Genomic DNA, 24,286 nt, shown 5'->3' with positions numbered 1-24,286 from the left:
AGAAATAAAATATTTGGTAGTTGATGTCTAAATCAGCAGCATATGAGTGATGGCTCCAGCAATCCTGAGAATAAAAGACCTCCCATCATTGTTGTCTCCTAAAAGTGAAAAGCTGTAAAATCCCTATTGAAAATACTTATAATCATTGAACTCTGAAATTACTTTAGATTCTTTATGTGGAAACAAGCTTAAATCACTAAGGGTATGTCTCCACTACGAAATTAGGTCAAATTTATAGAAGTCGATTTTTTAGAAAGCAATTTTATACAGTCGATTGTGTGTGTCCCCACACTAATGCACTAAGCGCATTAAGTCGGCGGAGTGTGTCCACAGTACCGAGGTTAGCGTCGACTTTCAGAGCATTGCACTGTGGGTAGCTATCCCACAGTTCCCGCAGACTCCACCACCCATTGGAATTCTGGGTTAAGCTCCCAATGCCTGATGGGGCAAAAACATTGTTACAGGTGGTTTTTGGTCGTCAGTCGCCCCTCCCTCTGTGAAAGCAACAGCAGACAATCGTTTTGCACCTTTTTTCCATGCGGGTGCCATACTGCTTTCAGCAGACGGTGCATTAGGACTGCTAACCGTCATCGTCATCCACCGCTTCCGCTGCCACTATGCTCTCCTGATGCTATGAATCCACCTTGCAGGTCCTCTATATGACTGTCATCATCCACCGCTTCCGCTGGCACTCTGCTCTCCTGGTGGTCTCGCAGGGCCGCTTCCGTTGCAACTCTGCTCGGCTGCCCTTGTCTCGCCATACCACGGCAAGTGTGCAACCCACTCAGCTGTTGTGTCCTGGCAGCAGACAGTGCAGTAGGTCTTCAAAACTGGTCATCCAACCACCGCTTCCCCCGCAACTCTGCTCTCCTACATACATCATACCACGACAAGCATGGAGCCCGCTCAGATCACCGCAGCAGTTATGAGCATTGTAAACACCTCACGCATTATCATGCAGTATATGCAGAACCAGAACCTGCAAAAGCAGGCGAGGAGGCGACGGCAACGCGGTGATGAGAGGGATGAGGACATGGACACAGACTTCTCTCAAAGTACAGGCCCCGGTAATTTGGCCATCCTGGTGGCAACAGGGCAGGCTCATGCCATGGAATGCCGATTTTGGGCCCGGGAAACAAGAACAGACTGGTGGGACCACATAGTGTTGCAGGTCTGGGATGATTCCCAGTGGCTGCGAAACTTTCGCAAGCGTAAGGGCACTTCCACGGAACTTTGTGACTTGCTTTCCCCTGTCCTGAAGTGCAAGAATACCAAGATGAGAGCAACCCTCACAGTTCACAAGTGAGTGGCGATAGCCCTCTGGAAGCTTGCAACGCCAGACAGCTACCGGTCAGTCAGGAATCAATTTGGAGTGGGCAAATCTACTGTGGGGGCTGCTGTGATCCAAGTAGCCAATGCAATCACTGAGCTGCTGCTATCAAGGGTAGTGACTCTGGGAAATGTGCAGGTCATAGTGGATGGCTTTGCTGCAATGGGATTCCCTAACTGTGGTGGGGCGATAGACGGAACACATATCCCTATCTTGGGACCAAGGCAGCCAGTACATAAACCAAAAGGGGTACTTTTCAATGGTGCTGCAACCACTGGTGGATCACAAGGGACGTTTCACCAACATCAACGTGGGATGGCCAGGAAAGGTACATGACGCTTGCATCTTCAGGAACTCTGGTCTGTATGAACAGCTGCAGCAAGGAACTTACTTTCCAGACCAGAAAATAACCATTGGGGATGTTGAAATGCCTATAGTTATCCTTGGGGACCCAGCCTACCCCTTAATGCCATGGCTCATGAAGCCACACACAGGCACCCTGGACAGTAGTCAGGAGCTGTTCAACTATAGGCTGAGCAAGTGCAGAATGGTGGTAGAATGTGCATTTGGACGTTTAAAAGAGCACTGGCGCAGTTTACTGACTTGGTTAGACCTCAGTGAAACCAATATTCCCATTGTTATTACTGCTTGCTGTGTGCTCCACAATATCTGTGAGAGTAAGGGGGAGATGTTTATGGCAGGGTGGGAAGTTGAGGCAAATGGCGTGGCCACTGATTACGTGCAGCCAGACACCAGGGTGGTTAGAAGAACATAGCAGGGCACGCTGTGCATCAGAGAAGCTTTGAAAACCAGTTTCATGGCTGACCAGGTCTACGGTGTGACAATTCTGTTTGTTTCTCCTCGATGAAAACCCGCCCCCTTGGTTCACTCTACTTCCCTGTAAGCCAACTGCCTTCCCCTCCCCCCTTCGATCACCACTTGCAGAGGCAATCAAATCATTGTTGTTTCAGATTCATGCATTCTTTATTAATTCGTCACACAAATGGGATAACTGCCAAGGCAGCCCAAGAGGGGTGGAGGAGGAGGTAAGGACAAGGCCACACTGCACTTCAAAACTTATTGAATGCCAGACTTCTGTTGCTTGGGCAGTCCTCTCGGGTGGAGTGGTTGGGTGCCCAGAGGGCCCCCCCTCCACCACGTTCTTGGGCATCTGGGTGAGGAGGCTATGGAACTTGGGGAGAAGGGCGGTTGGTTACACAGGGGCTGCAGTGGTGGTCTGTGCCTTTCCTGCACTTCAACCATACGCCGGAGCATATCAGTTTGATCCTCCAGTAGCCTCAGCATTGCATCCTGCCACCTCTCATCATGCTGCCGCCACCTTTCCTCTTGATCCCACCACCTCTCCTGTTGCTCCCGCCATCTGTCCTTGAGTTCATTTTGTGCTTTCCTGAACTCTGCCATTGTCTGCCTCCACACATTCTGCTGGGCTCTTTCAGTTTGGGTGGACTGCATGAGCTCAGAGAACATTTCATGGTGAGTGCGGTTTTCTTGCCTTCTTATCTGCACTAGCCTCTGGGACGGAGATGCTAGTCAGAGCATTGAATATTTGCAGCTGCGGGAGGAAAAAAAGGGAGAGTAAAACTGAAAAAGACACACTGGCCATTTAAAAGGAGGGGCTGATGTTTTCAGGTTAACGTGCAGCACAAACCCAATTAACCCCCACACACACACCCAATTCTCTGGGATGATTGCTTCACCCCTCCCCTCGCTGCGTGGCTAACAGCAAGGATGATTTCTTTTCAGCCACAGGCAAACAGCCCACCAGGAACAGCCACCCCTGAATGTCCCCTTAATAAAATTCCCCTATTTCAACCAGGTGACCATGAATGATATCACTCTCCTGAGGATAACTCAGAGAGATAAAGAACAGATGTTGCTTGAATGCCAGCAAATACCAGGACCACACGCTGCCATGCTTTCTTATGCAATGATTCCAGACTACGTGCTATTGGCCTGCCATGGTAAAGTGCTGCACTCTTCGGAAACCTTTTGCAAAGGCTTTGGGAGCACCTCCAGGACAGCTTCATTGAGATGTCCCTGGAGGATTTCTGCTCCATTCCCAGACACGTTAACAGACTTTTCCAGTAGCTGTACTGGCCGCGAATGCATCCTAAGTCTTCAGGGCAAATTAATCATTAAACACGCTTGCTTTTAAACCGTGTATTATATTTACAAAGGTACACTCACCAGAGGTGCTTCTCTGCATTCAAGTTCCGGGAACCTGGGTTGGGAGGGTACTGTCTCCAGGGTGATAAACAGTTCCTGGCTGTCGGGGGAGAATGGTTTCTCCACTTGCCTAGTGTGCGCGATCTTCAACCTCCCCCTCCTCCTCATCTTCCTCGTCCCCAAAATCCTCATCCCTGTTGCATGAGACTCCCTTGCAGGAGTCCATGTACAGGTGTGGGGTAGTTGTAGGGGCACCCCCTAGAATGGCATGCAGCTCATCATAGAAGCAGCATGTTTGGGACTCTGACCCCGAGTGGGCGTTTGCCTCTTGGGTTTTTTGGTAGGCTTGCCTGAGCTCCTTAAGTTTCACGCGGCACTGCTGCAGGTACCTGTGATAGCCTCTGTCCTTCATGCCCTTGGAGATTTTTTCAAATATTTTGGCATTTCGTCTTTTGGAACGGAGTTCTGATTCGTCTCCCCATACAGCGATCAGATCCAGTACTTCCCGTTGGGTCCATGCTGGAGCTCTTTTGAGATTCTGGGACTCCATGGTCAGCTCTGCTGATGAGATCTGCACGGTCACCTGTGCTGATCAGCTTGCCACGCCAGCCAAACAGGAAATGAAATTCAAAAATTCCCAGGGCTTTTCCTGTCTACCTGGCCAGTGCATCCAAGCCAAGAGTGCTGTCCAGAATGGTCACACGAGAGCACTGTGGGATAGCTCCCGAAGGACAATACCATCGAATTGCGTCCACACTAATCCAAATTCGACCTGGCGATGTCGATTTCAGCGCTAATCCCCTCGTCGGGGAGGAGTACAGAAATCGATTTTAAGAACCCAATAAGTCGATAAAAATGGCTTCATTGTGTGGACGGGTGCAGGGTTAAATCAATCTAATGCTGCTAAATTCGACCTAAACTCGTAGTGTAAACCAGGGCTAAAACAATAAATACAAGAGAGCACAGGCAAGAAATCTCTGGATATTAAAAGAAATGAACATGCAATTATCTTTCCACCTTTTTCTAGTCTGTGTTAATTATTGTTGTTGTTTCTTTCTTTTCAGCAAGATGGAATGTTCTTCTAAAATCATAACTGTTTATTTTTCTGCTGGAGCTCATCACATTTTCTCTGTAGTGATGTGGTCTTTATAAAGGGTCCTTTTCCCTGGTGACATTTTCTTTATACATGTCTAGATTACCCAGAAGGAGTACAAGGCAAATCTAAAGGATTCATGCGGCTGCATAAGGTTCAGGATAACATAAATTCAACTCCCCCACTGAAGCTACTCCTGGGTATAATCTCACTCAAAGTCCTGAATATGGTTGTATAAACCAAAAAACAGTAATTTGTACTTTCAGATATAGAGGGGACTGTTAAGAGCCTAAAACACAACATGAAACAGTGCAGAATGGGAGATTCCCCACCTCTGAGGTTTCTAAAACTGAAATTCATTCAAACACTAAATTTTGCAGCTAGCTTCAAATCAGTGCTGTAGCAGGGATACATATTCGGGGACAACTAAACACCTGTGCTCAAGTCAGTGTCACTGTCACATAAGGTCAACATCAGGACGGACCTGGAGTCAAAGAGATAACAGATTACCTGCAAACACTGAACCAGAGGCATCCACACCCTCCACAAAATCCCCAGACTATATTCACTTTAACCCTGCTCTCATTAAACCCTGAACTAAATTAAACCAGAATAACTCCACTGTATATTTTTTAATCCGCGTAGAGTTGCACTGAATTTGTACCAGTGTACTGAAATCAGAATCTAGTCCAGTGTCTACAGGTGCCTAGGATGGCTTTACCAAATATCTATCAAGGGCTTGCCTACTCACCATTTTAGTACTGTGCTCTTGGGGACACATACAAAAATATAATCAAGGAAAACAGACTGAGGGTAACATTTTCAGAAGTGCCAACATGACTAAGGAGTCCAAGTTCCACGGACCTCAGGTGCTACGGATAATTTTATCTTACAGCAGATTTCCAAAGACCATTCGCCCCTTTTTATTCTGGCTTTGTTAATTTAAAAAAAAAAAAAAAAAAGCCTGAAAGTGCATTTTGCTTCTGCCAGGTTCAGTATTGTGGTGAGCTCAATTCAAGAGGCAAAAAGACTTCAGCTCAACACTTTAGCAACAGTACAAGATCTTTATTTGCTCTCTCTTTTTTTGAAGTGAAGAATTCCCTGTGAGGATCCACATGGCTGATAGGTTGGGATGCACTATCACTAATCACTAATGTTGTTTATTAATTTTGCACTGATAATGCGCTTGGTGCTATACTCCACACAAAAACAGAGCCTTGTCCAGGAGAGATCTTACATTTGTAACTTTTCTCCAATTACAGTTTTTACATCACAGAAGATTCCTATTGTGTCAGAAACAAGCTTGGAAAATAAGACCTTCCCTCCCCACAACATCCCTTGAGAAGTTCATGTGGAGGACCTAGTTAATCTACACATCTCTCTGCAGTTTCATTATGCCTTTGCCTTATCTCTTCTTTTGTCCTCCTGCCAATATTTGACTTGTTTCATATAAGTATCCATGTCTACATGGGGAAAAAAATTGGTATAACTGAAGGTGTGAATTTAAGATATCATTAGACCAGTATAATTCCCCAGGTCGTTTTCAGTTTAGTTCACGTCACTTGGGAAGGAGTTTAAAGTGACACTGAAAAAAAAGCCACTAGTATACCAGAAGAGTGTCCACATGGGGAGTTACAGCAGCATAACTGTATCTCATTGGTATAACAGGTCAAACTTTCCCCTGCTGACAAGCCCTAACTGACCACACAAGGGGCAAGGCAGTGGAGAATCAGACCCACTGTGAAATCAGTATGCTGAGGTCACAGCACCTCCAGCAGAGAAACCTGCAGGAGAGGCCAGAAGGGACTCAAAACTCCACTAGGCAAATCTCACAGAGCTTTTAGGACACCGTACTCTACAGGGGGAATGGTTCCACGGTCTGTGGAGTGGGCTGGTCAATTATTCCCTCTTACCTTGTATCTGAAAATTCCAAGTTAGTTACATTGAGAACTCTTTTCCTGTTGGTACTGTAGTAGTAATCAACAAACTCCTTCAGCTTCATCTTGCAGTCTTTCTGTTTGGTGACATCAGTGACATCAACACTTCTTTCTGGTCCTAAGGAATTAATGCCAAGAGAAAATGGGAGTTTTAGATCACTAGGAATGAAGGACTGGACCCATTATGTACAATGAGTGGATGAAGTAAAGTTTCTAGAAGCACCTTAACTTCTGCATTTCCCAACTGTTTCATGTTTACCAGTGTAATCTTAAAGGTTATATTAACAATAGTGTTTGTACTTATCTCCTCTGAGCTTTTCATTTTAAAAGATTTTATCTGAAAAAGATGAGTGTTAAGTTAGTTTTAATCTCTCTACTTATTTCATTGTGTAATTTCCACAGTAGCTTAATCAAAATCCTATGGAAATCCACAGCGAAATAGCTCTGCTAAACCAACCCTATGCGATTAACTAACATTTATATTTTCCTAACATACAAGGATAATACAAGGATAGTAGGGATATTATACAGCACAACTGATTTCCCAATTGTTTCTTATTCCTATTATTTTTCTAATAAATTTTCAAGTTGGCAAACTGAAATAAATGTTAGCTATCAACAAAGATCAGCCCCCTAATATTGTTCCCATTTCTAAAGTACAGTCATTTTGAGTAACAGGTGCACCTAAAAGAGTCTTACTTTTTCTGGTTCATTTTGTTAAAACTACCCAAAAAATCCATCTTTTCCCCAAACACAGAAAACAAGTCACCAGAACCTTCATTCTGCATTTCATTTAAAAGAAATCGGACCTGATTCAGAACTCCAGTGATAACACTAACCAAGAGTAACGCGACGGAAGCTGGTGGAGCTGCACCAGGGTACAAATGGTGTAAGTGCGGGAAGAGTCAGGCCCAGGAGCTCTAACAATCCTTAATGAGTGCCCATTTTTAAGCCAACAAGTTAACATTTTCTCTATTCTGCTGTCCTGAAAAGCGACCCTACTGACTTATATTTCAGTGGAATTTAAATGTGTAGTCTTCATTTTCTCACCCAATGTCCCTGTTTATAGCTTTCACATTTTGGCAGATACAGAATAAATCAGTTATTTAGTCACAACACGGCTTTTAGTGCCTAATGTCAGCACAGTAACAACTTGTCTGGCTCTTTAGTTTGCACAAATTACTTTCTCCTCTGCTGCTTCTTAAATAGACTCTTCTATGGCCTATGGAAAATCTTAGAAACAATGGGCTAAATTCCTCCCTGATATAACCCCATCAAAGCCAAATTACACTAATGTTACACCAGAAATTTGTTTTGTCCCATTCTCTATAGAAACCAGTTCCAGCTTGCACAGCCTGTATTGCTCTTCTCTTTGGCTGTTTATTAGAGAGCTTTTTGTATGTAGGGAGGGTGGATTGTTTTAGCTAGAGACTGGGGGAAAGCCAGCAGATGCTAAGGAGCACTCGGGTCAAACAATACAATCTGCTAAGGACAGCAGATAGACAAGCAAAATTATGCTTCCAGTAGACTAGAGAGGATGGAAATTACAGTAAATTAAAGGCTATTTTAATACACTGTTGTTTGTGCAACTATCTCACTGCACACAACCATTACAACTATGGACATGTTACGGGACGAGGGTATGAGGCTGGGGAGGGACAGCATACTCGGAGAAACACCGAGGGCTGGTAACAATATACATTAATACAGTAGTTGGCAGCTAATTGATTATAGTGGAGAAGGGGCAGATTTTGCCGTATTTATAAGACAGGATGGAGCTGCAGAGTCATGGCAGAGGAGAGGAGGGAAAGGAAGCAAGTGGGGTAGCAGAGGGACTGGGTGAGGTGGAAGGGCAGACAAGAGTCTGGAGGCAGATGGAGGAATGAGGGCTTTGAAGGCAAGGAGAACAAATTTTGCAGTGGTTTCAGAGCTCCTTCAGGACGGCTCCAAGTGATCACTCTGAGGTGTGTGCTGAAGAGGTCTGAACAGGCTGGAGTCTGCAGAGAACTTGAGGAAGTCAACCAGATGATCGGGAAAGTGATACAGCAGGAGAATATCACCAAAGTAATGCAAACGATCATTAGCAATAGAAACCACAAAACGCCTAACAATACCTACTGCTATAAAGCTAAACTGAGCAAACTGGATTGCCTCGTATGGGCCTCAGTCTAGCTGTATGTCTGATACATGGTGAGATGGTAGAAGTCAGCCAGGACTAGGGCTGTCAAATGATTAAAAAAATTAATCGCCATTTTAATTGCACTGTTAAACAATAATACAATATTTAAATTCATTATAAATATTTTGGGTGTTTTTCTACAGTTTCAAATATATTGATTTCAAGTACAACACAGACTACAAAGTGTACACTGCTCATATTGTGTTATTATTTTTATTACAAATATTTGCACTGTAAAAAAGATAAACAAAAGATAGTACAATCTACAAGTCAAAGCATGAAGGGGCATACGAATGTTTAATGTATCTGGCACGTGAATACCTTGAACACCGGCTACAACAGTGCCATGCGAAAGCCTGTTCTCACTTTCAGATGACATCGTCAATAAGAAGTGGGCAGCATTATCTCCCGTAAATGTAAACAAACTTGTTTGTCTTAGCGATTGACTGAACAAGAAGTAGGACTGAATGGACTTATAGGCGCTAAAGTTTTACATTGTTTAGTTTTTGAGTGCAGTTATGTAAAAAAATAATTCTACATTTGTAAATTGCACTTTCATGATAGAGATTGCACTACAGTACTTGCATTAGGTGAACTGAAAAATACTATTTCTTTTGTTTATTTTTTTACAGTGCAAATATTTGTAATAAAAAATAATAATATAAAGTGAGCACTGTACACTTTGTATTCTGCATTGTAACTGAAATCACTATATTTGAAAATGTAGAAAAACATCCAAAAATATTTATAATAAATTTAAATTGGTATTGTTTAACAGTGCGATTAAAACTGCAATTAATCGCAATTCATTTTTTTAATCTAGTTAATTTGTTTTGAGTTAATCACATGAGTCAACTGCGATTAATTGAAAGCCCTAGTTAGGACATGGTTTGGAGAACCAATTTCTCAACACCATGACGACTGCTTCTTGGAACAGAGTGCTCTGCAGTGCAACAGAAAAGCCTTGCTCTCACTCTCCCGAACACACAGGATTTGCCCACTAAACAATTGTGGTTTAACTAGTAATTAAAAGCTACCACTGTGTAATGAAGTTTGGGAGCCCTGCAGTATGAGGGATGACAGCAACATTTTACATTTGGCGCAGTTCTAATTTTAAGACAAAATGTTTTGCAAACTAACACACCATTTAAACACAGCCAATTCTGGATGGAGACTGGCAGCCAACCAGCACAGAGAACTGCACCACAGTGGGAAGAGAAATTCACTGAGCAATCTCTTCCCATAATTGTACAGAAAGTGCCACAGAATCTCTAGGGCCAGCCTCCTCGCACCTTGTGAGGTCACTTCACCTGCACAAAGTGGTGGTAAAATACTATCCAATCCCAATGGAAGTATTTCACACCCACTTTGCACGGGTATGAACTACTGCACAAGGGGTAAAGCAATGTAGAATCAGGCCCTTAAGGACAGAACCTTGACCCTACCTGAGCATCCTTTTCACTACTCCAGTAGCACAAAGCAGCCTTAAAGTTGGCCTAATTGTGCAGCTGGGGGATCCCTAGGGGAAGGGGGTGTGCAGTGTGTTGAGCAGGGCGTGACCAGAGTTTGCTGCATTCCAGCAATCCTCAGCTACTGCAACAGCCATTTGGGCCACTATAGGTTGCAGGAAGACAGAGAAGCCTTCAGGAGTTGCTCTAGCTTATGCAAAAAGGCCAAACTGGGATCCCAGGGCCCTGGGAATCTGAGGAGTACAAAGGTGCCCACACAGACACCATTGCCCCTCCCGCCCCCCACAGGGTCATGCACCAAACCTAGCTTGGCCAGACCTGAACATCAGGGCCGGCATGTCTATGCAGGCCAGACGAGATCTTGATTTTTAAAAGGGACCTGTGTTTGTCCCCTTTTTCCTTCCTGATGATGTTTAAGAAGGTCTGAAATTATTTTATCATCATTTTCCCCCCACTTGCTTTTTACTGATTAATGCCAGTGATATTATGGGCCTAATCCTCAATTGGCATAAATGGGATTAGCTCCACTGACACTGTTTTACTCCTGCCGAGGATCTGGCCCATCAAATCTCACCTTCCCTCAAAGAAGCAGACGATGAGAGTGGAGAGGGGGAGAGGGAAATCGCTCAAAGAGTTCTTCTCCCAAGCATTTGTCAGGAGCTTGATTTAAATAAGTATCAAAAACCAAAGAGGCCTGATTCCCTGCTGGTTTACTCTAGTCTTACACGTGACAGGGTGAGGCTGAAATGGCATGACTGAAAGCAGCAGCAAACAAATATTACGCCACTCTCTAGACAAATACATACCGACGTAGTTTTCAACATCACTGACGTAGAATGTAGGTGCGGGTACTGCTAAGCCCAAGCCATCCTTCTTTGGAACCAGGATAGGCTCTGTGAATCCATTTTCTTCCAAGTATTCTGTTGTTAGCTGGCTTCCGGTCACTTTGACTACCACATCTTCAGCACTAGAAACACAAACACAGTTACCGTGCTAAGATATTTCACATCCAAATTCAGCATCTTTTTGATTTCTTTACTGAAAGGATAAGCACACAATTATATACAAGTCATTCTAAGCCATAAGATGCCAGTGATAACTTATCCCAAGTACCTCATGCTTTGTTTAATCAGGTAGCTTGATATTTTTGAAACAATCCAAAACAATGTCCTTGGCTTCTACTTCTATTGACGAAATGCTGGGATTTTCAAAAGAGCATATGGTAGTTAGGTGCCCAAATCCCATTGAAACTCAATGCAAACTGAACACCTAACTCCCTTAGGCACCTTTAATACTGTAATGTGAATTTTGCTATTGGAAATTATAAACAATAGGAAAGAAGTCATGGTTCTACTGAAGTCAGTGTGTCAAATAAAACTGAATATGAATTTTGTATGCTGGATCTTATGACCAGCAGTTTAATACCTCATCCCATTATATATAAGTACATGTATTCAAAAACAGTCAAAAGCACATTCTTTCAACAGCAAGTACCTGTGTGTGTGTTTTTTATCTATCTATCTATCTATCTCTGTCTCTCTCTCACACACACATTTACTTGTTTTGTTTATCCAACAATTCTAATTTACAACTTTTCTCTGATAAATTTAGTAGACAAATTCTTCTTTCAGTTCCAGGCGAGGGTATAATTCTGCCCAATAATTGTAGTCAGCTATTCACTGGTCACAAAAGGTAAGACTTTGCATGTTGCCACTAAAATTATTACATTTCTTTTCTTTTTAAGGGCATGATATGGAAAGTTCCCAAGTACCCCAAAATCCCACTGTCTTGAATGAGAGTTGTAAGTGCTCAGGGCATCTGAGAGTCAGGCCAAAAACCTGGATCTATAAGAAGAGGAGCCCAAACCAGGAATATTAATAAATCTTGAAGTCTTTTGGAAATTAATTCATAACAGCTAGAAATTGGAAGCCTTGATCTCCACTCCTAGCACTTTGTGTAGTCATTCACACCTTTGCAAGCAGTGTGTTAAATGCATAGCATTTTACACCAACGTTGAATAGATTTAAGTGACTATACAAGGCGCAAGGTAGTGAAGAATCAGGCCTCTTTGTGACTAGATAGCTAACTGCATTCCACTGAACTCTATTCAGGTTCACATTTGATTGCAACACTCCAATTATATGCATGAGACTGAAATCATGAATCAATTTATTGCAAAATATGTGAAGCATGATTAAATATTCCGGAATAAATTCATGTGCCTAAACTACTGAAAACATCAAAGATAACACTTTGTGTTAATGAACCAATTTCAATGGGTGTGGAGAACAGTTAGCAGTGCAAAATGCAGACACATCAACAGTGTTAAATATTCCAATTTAAAGAAGCCAACATTCAAAATGTTATGTAACGTTAAGGAAAATTATTCACTTAAACTCTTTAAAACTCATAGTCAAACACTAAAGTCTTACAGTAATTAACAAACACTGATACAATGCAACGGTTTTACCAAATATAGATAAACTAAACTCAGAAGTTTCAGAAATCCAACCTCTGGAGCTTCTCACTACTAAAATATTTTAACAAACATTTTCAAAGGCACGATGGCTGTGAAAATGATTAATGATTCCATGACTACAAGTCCCCATATAGTAACAGTCCTCTAGGAAAAGCTCTAACAAATGCTATTTTCTCCTCTGAGTCTACCTAGGCATATGGGGAAATTAGTTACTTGGACAAGTATGAAGTTTCTTTAAGCTCGTGAAGATATTTTTAATAGTGCACCACTGTGTATACCGAGAGATCTATTCTCCCATACACAGTGGGCACACAGGCACCAACAGCCATAACACAAATTCATACTTGCACCAAGGGGGTGATAATAGACCCTTCAGTACAACTCCAGAAACACTTAAGACTAATGTTGGACTGCCCTCTTCTGTGTTAGTTCTGAACTGCAGCTGCCTGAGTTAGTAACAGCTAAAGCAGGTATACAAACACTCATACTGCCATGGTGAAGTGAACAGTAGGACTTGTGGCACCTTAGAGACTAACCAATTTATTTGTGCATAAGCTTTCGTGAGCTACAGCTCACTTCATCGGATGCATTCGTGAGCCGTAGCTCACAAAAGCTTATGCTCAAATAGATTTGTTAGACTCTAAGGTGCCACAAGTCCTCCTTTTCTTTTTGCAAATACAGACTAACACGGCTGCTACTCCGAAACCTGTAGCTTCTCAGTGTGTCAGTGCATAAGATACAACTACGGCATAGTCCTGACTGGAGTTCTTTGCTGAAAGGTGGGTTTGTTTTGAATAAAGGCAAGCGGTTAGGAAAGTCCCTTTCTTTGTCGCTCTAATCCAGACACGCGTAATGGGATTCCGAAGTTCAAATGATGCAGCTGTTTGAGTACCAGGATCTGGGGCTTTTTGTGCATGGGTGAGTAGATTTTGAGATCGAGCTCTATTGAGGATAGCTTAGTGCCAGTTGGAAGCAGGAGAAAGTGCACTCAGTGTCAGATGGGTGAATTTCTGAATGACGTTCTGGAATTCTTAACTGTCCCCAGGATTCATGAACCCAATTGAAAGCCTCACACTGGAGAAAGTGAGAAGTTTATTGATAGATTCTTTAGCCAGATGACCATGCCAACTGTCCAGAGGAGGGGACGCTTGGAGAACAAGAGGACTAGATACAAATAGGAAAAAGATGAAGACAGTGGTAACCACTCTAAGGGGCCAGGCTGTTTCTGGAGCCTTATAACGAGTTCCAAACACTGTGTAAATTAGTGGAAGATGATCGAGAGGTAAACTGAATAATTCCTATTGGGAATATTTCAGATACTCAGTGTACAGACGGGTAAGGGCTCTGGAAGAGAATTTTTTCAGAAACCACACATATAAAAGCCAGCATTCTGATGATAACAGATCCATATGGTATGTTGCCAGGCATGTGTTTATGTAGCAGATATTACTTCCTTGGTAGATACAGTTTAAGCCAGGGCTAGTAAGGACAGTGCTTTTCATGCACCTAGATGCCATTAAGGTGCAAAGAGTGAGCCTTGAGAATCTGATCTAAGGACCAAAGTAGCTGTGCAGGAGGTCAGACTAGACAATCATAATGGTCCGTTCTGACCTTAAAGTCTATGAATCTAGTAAGTCAAGGAGCAGATCCCCAGAGATGGCCTTCTGAGAAATTAAGTGCTCTTAGTCCTAGATGGATATCTGGTGCCTCAAGATGCAGAAGAGGTGGTATTAGCTCATGGAGGGTTTTATGCTTTAAGGAACAAGGATACCTCTTGAGGTAAAAGATACTTAGCTAAAGATGAGCTCCACCTAAACTCTATGCAATCTGTGAACTTGAAGAGGAGCTATTTAACTAGGAACAAGAAGCAAAGGGTGGAGCCATTAAATTACAGGAGAGTGTTAAATGGAATGAGCCAAATTCACCTGTCACTGGTGTAAACAGGTGCAGATCCCATAAAAGGTCCTCTGACAAATTCATTGGTGATGCAAGTTACACTGTGAGCGTAAATGGGACATAAAAGGAGTATAAGAGACATAAGTTGTGCAACTTGCACCAGTTTGGGAATGCAAAATTAAGGTAATCTACACATGTTAAGGAGGTGCAAATGGGAGAGATGTAGCAGGAACAGTAACTAACAGGAAACTGCCAGATAAAGTATGGGTTGGATGCTTTATATTCTTCTTCTTTTAAATTCTCCTGTCACTTTTCTGCTATACATTCTCTGCCACTCAGCATAGAAATTACATTCAGGTTATTCAGCCAGTGAATGCCCAGCTGGTTCACATTACATTGGTTTATCACTTAAACCCTTATGCTTGCATCACAGCCCAGGAACACCCCACACGTAACTCGCATGTCTAAGTCACCAACGAATTTGGTCCCGTAAGAGTCCACAGAAGCTCACAGATAGGAAGGAGCTCAATGAAAGGAGCTCTGAATCCACCAGAGCAGTTGGCAGCTGTTATTCAGAAACAGAGACCTTATCAACTAGGTTGAGGCACCTGAAAATTGTGGGATTTACATGTTTTCATTTTAATGCTACTTTGGTATTAATAATGTAGGAGCTGAATCCCAGTCAGCCATGATAAGCCAGTCACAATATGTATTACTGAGCCCTGGTGGAATAATCTCTTACCCCCCTTTCCCCTGAATACCCCACTGAGTGCCAAAATATGGGTCCAAGCATCTCAAATGCATCATTTATCTCTCCCTGCTACCAGCCCTGCCTCCAAACTGATCTCCAAATTCTAGAGCGGCTCCGCTCTAGATAGCCAACCTCACTGCCTGACGTGATATTTTGATGTGTACTTTGGGACCAGCAGGCTGATTTTAAATGTAATTTTTTTAAAGTGTTTTACTGGTTTTGTTTAATGTATTGAATTTAAGGCCCTTGGCAGATACTGATTTGTTGTTTGTGGGGGAGGTGAAGAAATCGGTAAAGACACAAAATAAAAGTGTAAAATCAAGCTGACAAAGTTAACTTTCTTTAGGCCTGGAACACAGGAAATGAAATGAGCACATTGTCACAAGGCAGAGTTCCATTTTTGTCCCACTTTCTTTTTTGGCTCTCCCCTCCCTATTTCCTCTGATCTCAGTCGGTCCTTGGATTCCTTGACCACAAGGTTTATGGCTTTCGGTGCGTTTCAGTAACACAATTTCACCTCAGCTTTGTGCTATGACACAGGCAAGAGGTTTCAACTTAAAAATTTAAAAAAAGCCCCTTTGTGGGTTTGAGAGATCTGGACAGTTAGTGTGGGTTTTGGTCTGTGAACGTCTGCAGGTTTCAACTGCACCAACTATTTTCATTATTAAGTCAGTCTTAAAATAGCAAAGGGCCCAAAAGTTTTTTGTTTTACTAACATCACAACTGTAAATGGCTGAGGGATAAATCCTGTGATGAACTGTTTGCAAACTCCTCCTTGGAACCTCTGCTTCAGCACTGGGGATTCTCTTTTGTGCACAATCCATCTTGAGCAGAAAATGGTGAAAACAAACTGAGGGCCAAATTTACAGAAGCTGCAGAATGACTCAAAGCCAAGAAAGATGCAAATGCAAGACCTACAACTGCATGCGAACCTCCCTGATTTGGGAGCACACACGTGAATGCACATGAACATGGACCAGGTGAAAGTCAGACTCTTGATTTGAATAAATCAGTGCCAGATCCCTCAAGCTGTTGATCACCTCCTTTTAAGGTGTCAAGTGCCTTCACCTCCCACTGGAGTGACTGGCAGTTGAAGAGATCCAGCAAAAATCATCCCCCCCGCCCCCCAAAAAAAAAAAAAAAACGTTTGAGAAGGAATTTGTCAATTTGCTCCAGCTAAGCAGTTTAAATGTGGCCACTTGATATTTTAAATCTGTTACATATTCTATTGTGTTTCACCTAGTAATTGCAAGAACCACTTTGGTTAAATTCTGTGGCCTGTGTTAAGCAGGAGGTCAGACTAGATTATCATAATGGTCGTTTCTGGCCTTAAAATCTATTAATATAGCTGCAAGATTTGGTAAACATAGTTTTAAGTGGCCAGTCCAAAAACGGCTAAGCTGAAAACCAAAGCGTTCAAAGGTCTAAAATCATACAAGTAAAATTGTTAAGCATTAAGTTAAGTGAAAAATACACCTATACACAATGTTCACAAAAAAGAAGCTTTAGCAAATAAATTTGCAGCTGATTCCCCATAGAGTAATGATTTGGGGGCAGATATTTTAAATTAAGGCAATCTTCTCCATAAATTATAGAACTTTTGTATTTACCGAGTACACTCTACCTGCCTCCAAACATGATTGTGAAATAGTCTCAATTGTTACTTAGATCCACTTATAAGAACCAGAAAAAATAACCATTCTGATGAATAGAGGTACAGAGTTACAAAATAAATGTGTAAAATGCCCACTATCAATACCCCACACAAGTTTTTGTTACTGTAGCAACTAAGGATGTGGCTACTTTTCTGATCAAGCTGAGATGAACTTCAGAAAACTCTGCACTATGCTTGAGCACGGAACGTAATTCATCAGGTTTCTCACCTAAGTATTACTGTGTGGCAATGTCGTAGGGCGTGACGCTCCAGCATGCATGCTTGCAGCCTGTCATGGCCCTGAAGGCTCGTTGCACTCAGCGATTAGTTCACACCAGATTAGTTCAACCACTCTTTGTGGGGTCTGATTTATTCATTCCTTCTACAGAGAGCAACTAACTTATTTAGCTGCTCAAGTCCATGCCCTCTCTGGGTCCATGCAAGAGTCTCGTTCAATTACCTCCCCTGTTCATGAGGTCCCAGCCCTCGTCCCAGAGCTGGGCTGTACTTTGGACAAACCCTGTGTCCCTCTCCTTAAGACAGGAGCCTCCTAGCAATTCCTCCTTGGAGCTGGAGTTGTACTTTAGGCCAACTGTAGAGCCTTAGGCAGCTGCTCTTCCACCTGGCCCTCTTCCCAGTCAGCCCTTCCACCCTCAGGCAAGGAGAGTTCAGCAGGCAGAACTTCCTCCGCAGCTGTTTTCTCCCTGATAACTCAGGACCCTGGAGGAGCCTTCTTACTCCCTGCCGTATCCACAGGCGTCTGCCCTGCTATGAAGGAGGCAGCATTTATGCTGGCCCTTCTCCCAGCTCATTCTTTATTGGCTGGGTGAGAGTGGAGCCCCCACCCCTCTCTCTGCAAGGCTCCAGTCCTTAAAGATATAGTAACAGGATTCCTTCTAGATGCTACTTTTTCCCAGGACCCCTCCAGCGCCCGTTTTACAGGTGTTAGTAGGGAACAGGACCCAGCTAACTGGGGAAAGCACCTGTTTTAATAGTGCTGCACCAATGTAACTGAGAGGAGACTTCGAGCCATTACACATAATGACAATCACTAAAGACTTAAAGTCTGTGAAATTAGCTTAAAACTAGGTCTTTACATGGCAAACGTTCACATGGGGAATTCTCTTTCATTCACTCCTCTCCCTATGCTGTATATAAACTAAGCAAACAACATTCACCACAGTTCCTCCTCCACTTGAGCACAAATTATAATTGGCCACGTGCATCACAGTAATCGCACTTTTACCTACATAGCTGAATAACCTACCTCGGAAAAGTTCGACTTCGAAGTTCCTTTATGAAGACTTGACTCCCATTCTGTACGGGTTTGACCTCTGTTGACTGCCCGGTATCGTGTTTATGCCAATTTCTTTTCTTTTTCACTGAAAGAGAGTGAATTGGACAGCACCATATGCTAAGTAGGGGGTCTTTATTAAGACATTCTGTGAGAGAAAGTTCTTAGTAGTACTTTCTATGCAAGCCAAGAAAAGAGAAGCCCACTATGCAGCACTGTTAATTTTAACATTGTGTTCTGATCCACCATTAGACAATTACACTGTAGCCTGAAGATCTATTACATACTGAACCATGTTCGTTTGTAACATAAGGAAAACCAGACGGATAATTGCTGAGCTCTACGGCTATCACAAGCATTAAGCAAATGCAGGCTCCGGATAACATTTTGTACTTGCCAGACTACACACTTAATCTTTATTGTAAACCTCCCAGAAAATCTTCTCTTCTGCTCTCTCAATTTGTAGCATAGATCATTATGAACATGCTCTTTCTTTGCCACACCTTTCCAAGGGCCTGAGCCAAAGTCAGTGGAAGTCTTGTCATTGAATTCAAGTGGCTTTGGATCAGGCCCTAAATACAAAATACCTCATTCTGGCAAGAAAATCTAGTATCCATGTTCAGTATAAAAAGACACAAGTTCACATCCAATCCAGTTTTTGGAGCGCCTTTCATTACCATGCTTCAAAATGCAAGCCAGACTCATACTATGTTGATGGGGCAGAGCAGAATGCCCCTGGCTCATGCTCTTAATGAATCACAGACATTTAGGCAAGCTGATCAGGGAAATGGGATCAGCTGAAATATGCACAGTCAAATCAAGTCACATATCAACTTGCTTCTGACTTTTCTTTTCAACAGTCACTTAACACTGGCCAAGAAGAACCATTCCAGTTTTTACCAATTATCAGCATTAAATCTCTCAGCTGCTCCTGCTTTTAGACTGACATGGGGTGTTTATTGTGGTAGGAAATTACTGACATCAGAAATGCAGTCTCCCCTTATTTTAACCTTTCTGCCCTCAGAGTTTTCACTTTCTTTTTGTACCCTGGGTTCATATTGTACCTAAAGGTGGGCAAGCTGGTTAGGATAAAATATGAAACCTGAGACTCCACAAAACCTCAAAGCAAACCCAAACTTTTCTTATGTTCAAACTAGTTTTGTGGAAGAAAGCCACCTGCTTCTATCACCATGACTGGACATGTGCCCTTCCACAGCCCTCCCCCTCCCCCCACACTTACTCTTTGACTACCAAAGGAGCTGGGAGGCCCAAACTATAACATCCTGAGACCTGGAAAAGTCACCTCTGTAGGGTGGCCAGGACTTTGGAAGTAGAGACATCTACCAAAGAATCCTTCCCAGGTTTTTACAACACACGCTGGTTTTATTAGTTCCATGCTGCTTTCCAGCCTAGCTGGATATAGTCATTAAAGCTGCTAGTTCTTTATCTTAATGGCCCTCAGGCTTAGTGTATTAGTTCAATACTCCCAGTAACATAGGAATCAACCTCAATATGTACACCACTCCCTCCCTCCCACTTTCCCTTCCCATGAACCCCCACCCATCTCCCCACATCCTGGTTCTGTTCCATATCAACTGGCCCAGCTAACCAGGCGGGTCATTAAAAGGATTCTATAATACCCCTTCTTTTATTTTTCCTCAAAATTGCCTACATATCTAGACAAAGTTAAGAAGCTGTAGATTATAATAAATACTCGTTGCAACTCTTTTCAATCAGCACACTCAAATAACATTGCAATTTAGGGCGATATTTTCACAAAGGGCATTTTTCCTATTGAAAAATCTATAGATTCCTAATTCCCATTTGAAATCTCCCTCTTAGAGGCTGCATCATGTAGTACAGCATTCTATCAGGGATTACACAACCAGTATCAGCCAATTTCTTTACTACATGTTTGTAGAATGCGTACCACAGTGAGGAATATTTGATTTGGGCCTCTGGGAACAACTACAGCAGAAATGTAATATATAATTTAAAATGATAAACAACTCCCAGAGCTGGCCAAAAAAAAAATGCAGAGTTGTGGGGGGTTTTAGCAAAAAATGCAGAAATATTTTTGCAAAACTTGTCCATCAAAATTTTGAATTTATTAAAAATTTCCATAACACTAAAAGTTGGCTGGCAAAAGCTTTTTTTTTTTTTTTTTTTTGAGAAAACTTTGTGAAAAAAATTGTCATGAACATATCAGATTTTTCAACCAGCTCTAATAACTATATTCTCCAACTTCTGTCTCAAGCTGAATATACCACATGAATTCAGATGTATACTTAAACGTACATAAATGTATTTAGAACCAAAGGACATCTATAAGCTCATTTTGTTATCTTTTAATTGACACTATTTCAAACATTTGAGCCTGATTCCCCTTTTATTTATATCACTGTAACTTCATTGATTTCAGTGGAATTTCTCCTGATTTTCACGGGTGTGAAGGAAATCAGGCCAAATGTTTTCCCCGGTGTTATGAAAATGAACTAAGTTTATCTAAATAGAGCACTTAAATTTAAATAACATCAGAAATGTATTTGTGAACATGTATATTTTTTTTCTCCAAACAGAAGTATCGCCAAATTTCATTAAATCAAAATGACTTTAAATATCACAAGCAATTTTCGGAAATAGTAGTCACCAAGTGACATTGCTAAAGAGGATAATGTAAGAAAAGGAAAATGATTTTTAAATTTGACATCTGGAGAGCATACATCATGGAACGCATTCACCAGAAGTATAAATATATTTAAAATCCATGCAAGTTACATAACAGAGACAATTAGTGAATATGTGCTTCTCTTTGCAAGCCTTGCAATAATTAATTCTTGGCAGTGAAATATCATATCTGGACAAACACCTACTCATTTAATACAAAATTGATACTGCAAAATAACCCAGCTAGTTTACACATATATTGTAACCACTGTTCCCTCTAAGCTGTGCGCACGCACACAGATGCTAAACCCCGCGCACATGGCAAAACACCGCGCGCACAAAAATTTGCACAGAAGCATAACAATTTGCAGAGAAGAATTTTTTTGCACACACGGCCTGTCAAAAATTAGAAGGAACACTGATTGTAACAGTTAACCACAAATGAAATTCATAATCTCATACAAGTCCGGGAACACGCTGCACACAACTGTATGACAGAATAACTTAACATAGGGCCTGTTCCTGCTTCCACTTCAAGACTGGTCCCTAATTTTTCCAGTCTGTTGCAGTTACACACACCACATGAAATGGTGGAAGGATCACACGCTGACATTTCATTTTTGCAGCGTGACTTATACCCCTTTTATTTTATGGCTATAAGAACCTACATAATTGGGGTTTTTTTTAAATGGTCTGGAAAATTGCTGTTCATTTTGAGAAACTATAAACATACACAGCAAGCAAATCAGTTTGTGATATTCCAGCAATAAACTAAGATTTCAGTACTAACGTTGCAGGTCTTTACACTATTCCACTCTAATGACTTATTTTGTGATGTCATGATACGGTATCTTAGATAAAACAGTGAAAAACACTCTCATTGCGTTGTTGTTGTTGTATTATGACACTCTACTTCTGCCACAGCTGCAACCACATATGTTTATAAGACTGTTGCAGTCGCAGTGTTTTTGATACAGCACCTTTATATCTACCATATTGTGCAATACTGACTGTGGGAGACATTTTGCCAAAGGCAGATTTTGTTAAGGAATGGAAAGCCAAGAATTAGAAGTTAGCTGTTATTTCAGCTCTACTTGTCATAATTGGTATATTACTCTTGTATATCTTCTTACTGAAGCAGCCAGTGGTTGAATTCTAAGATTACACACCCATGTTTTCTTATGTAATTAAAATTTAATTCCTGACTACAAACTTATGCTTCTTCTGTCTGATTTTTTTTCCACATTGAAGACTAGGTGTCTTCCGTCATTCATAATTTACAGCCAAATGGAAGCAAGAAAAGCAGCAAATAGATTTTAACATAACCCAAGAATTTCACTCGGAATCTAGAAAAATCATGCTTTATCTCCCACATTGAGGCAATGATTGACTCTGCGAATCTTCAGTCATACCACTTCTTTTCCAGACAAGCCATTTTATTGCTAAATGATTCACTCTGAGGATGACTTGTAGTTATTTGTTTGACCTATTCCTGATGTATGTATGTCACTACAAATTTGAAAAATAGGCAGGGTGATGCTTTCAAACCCACCTAGAGGAAAATTAGGGTAATATTTTTCCTCTACGTGGTCTTAATTGTAGTTTGTTTCATAACAGCGACAATCTCTGCCAATTGGTAGCATATTTATAATAAAATGCTTTTAAATTAAGCATTTAGTTTTTCACAATGATTGGGGAAAGGATATTCTTGTATAGTAAACAGAATTCTTTAATTCATTTGATCAAAGCAAAAACACCCTGCAGTTCTTTATTAGGTAAAACCCGCACTCACATCAGCAATCTTTTCATACAGGTGGGAGTTTTGCCTGAGAAAGAACCAGCTCCCCCAATGTACCCTAAAATTTTAACCCAAATTGCCATTTAACCCACATGTGCATGCCAGACATAATACAGTGTTTTTTATTCTTGTTATCAGACGACAAAAGCCATAGTATAATTACTATAAGTGACTGCATCAGATCTATCTACCTATCCAGGAACTATTACAGCCTGTACCTAAGTGCCTCGTTAATGGATTTTATCCTCAACACCTCGGTGAGGTAGGGAAGTGTTATCTTCATTTTACAGATGTGGGACTGAGCACAGGGTAGATGGAATGATTTGCCCTAGATTACATACAATGACTGGGCTAGGCTAAGCAAGGAAATGAATTCACATCTCCCTAGTCCCAGTCCAAGTGCCCCATCTTTGTTACCCTTACTGTGTTTTGAATCCCACTGTAGCAGGACTGCCATATATAACAGTAAGAAACACACTTAAATTAAAATATATCTTTTTATAACCAAAAATTGAGAAACTAGCCATTGCTTAAACTTGAGATGGCACAGGAATCAAGCATGTATACTTACAAGTAGACTTTCCATGGGTTTTCTCACAGTTCGGACAATGATAGATATCAATATCTGGTGCCTCCTCTTCTTCTACGCCAACACAACTGGAATATTAAAAAAAAAATAGACCATCCTCAGTCTGGCTCTAAAGGTGCAAATACACAAAGTGATCAAAAATTTTACTTTGCAATTAATATGCAGCCATGTTAATCATTAAGGGTATATCAAGGAAAAATGTGATGAACCCCTTTTGTTTGCATAATGTCAGGTCAAATGCCACTGCAGTCTACACGACTGGGTGAGTGCTGAAAGAGGTGTCTCCCAGACACTTGTGTGCCAGTTCAATATGGGCCTCCCTTACAGAGTGGTAGAGACTCTGACTAAAATTTCTTTGCTCCATTCACAAAGACCACTTTAGCTGGCTGGGACAAAATAATATTCCCATCTACACACAGTTCTGGAAATTCAATCCACCCCAAAGGCAATAAACAAAACACAAACCCTTTTGCAAAATACCTACGGACAGTTGTTAGACAGTATGGCAATGCTGGCAAGTGATAGGGACACAATAATATACAACATGCACAACATAAGTAGATTCCATCTCTGTTACAATGTCATGAAGAAGAGAAGGAAAGGGTGACACACAAAGCTCACTGCACTTTTGGCTGCCAAAATAGGTTGTATTGTGGCAGCTGCTCGGAACACCCACTGAGATTATTTTGGATGTCACAACATATGTAACAATACAGTGCAGCCCGCGGGCACGCTGTGTGAATGCAATTCAATGGCAAACCAGAGCACTAGGAGGAAAACAAAAGTACATTACAAAGGAATGAAGTACTCGAGATAAGAAGTTGTTGTACAGTCAAAGTGGAGAGCAGCCAGACAAATAATCAAACTCCACAAGGAGCAAAGGCAAACAGGATTTTTTTCATGCTTGTTCTGCCTAAAACAGCCCAGACTATGTAAGGCAAATCTGAAGCACAGAAAAGAGAA

At 41.7% G+C, this 24,286-nt stretch overlaps 1 protein-coding gene across 1 annotated transcript in view; it reads right to left on the bottom strand.

Annotated features, from left to right (window-relative positions):
• Nucleotides 1-24,286, bottom strand: part of PHF2 (PHD finger protein 2) — a 143,512-nt gene that overhangs the window by 45,784 nt on the left and 73,442 nt on the right. Inside the window, exons 2-5 of the mRNA XM_077821126.1 lie at nucleotides 23,306-23,391; nucleotides 18,243-18,357; nucleotides 11,002-11,162; nucleotides 6,524-6,665 (exon numbers count right to left, since the gene is read on the bottom strand). Coding sequence (XP_077677252.1) covers nucleotides 6,524-6,665; nucleotides 11,002-11,162; nucleotides 18,243-18,357; nucleotides 23,306-23,391 — 504 coding nt within the window. The remainder of the gene's footprint in view (nucleotides 1-6,523; nucleotides 6,666-11,001; nucleotides 11,163-18,242; nucleotides 18,358-23,305; nucleotides 23,392-24,286) is intronic.

The sequence above is a fragment of the Eretmochelys imbricata genome, chromosome 7, assembly GCF_965152235.1.
Source record: "Eretmochelys imbricata isolate rEreImb1 chromosome 7, rEreImb1.hap1, whole genome shotgun sequence".
In the NCBI taxonomy this organism is placed as follows: domain Eukaryota; kingdom Metazoa; phylum Chordata; order Testudines; family Cheloniidae; genus Eretmochelys; species Eretmochelys imbricata.
The sequence above is the reverse complement of the archived record's forward strand: the minus strand, read 5'-3'. Positions and strand labels throughout refer to the sequence as shown.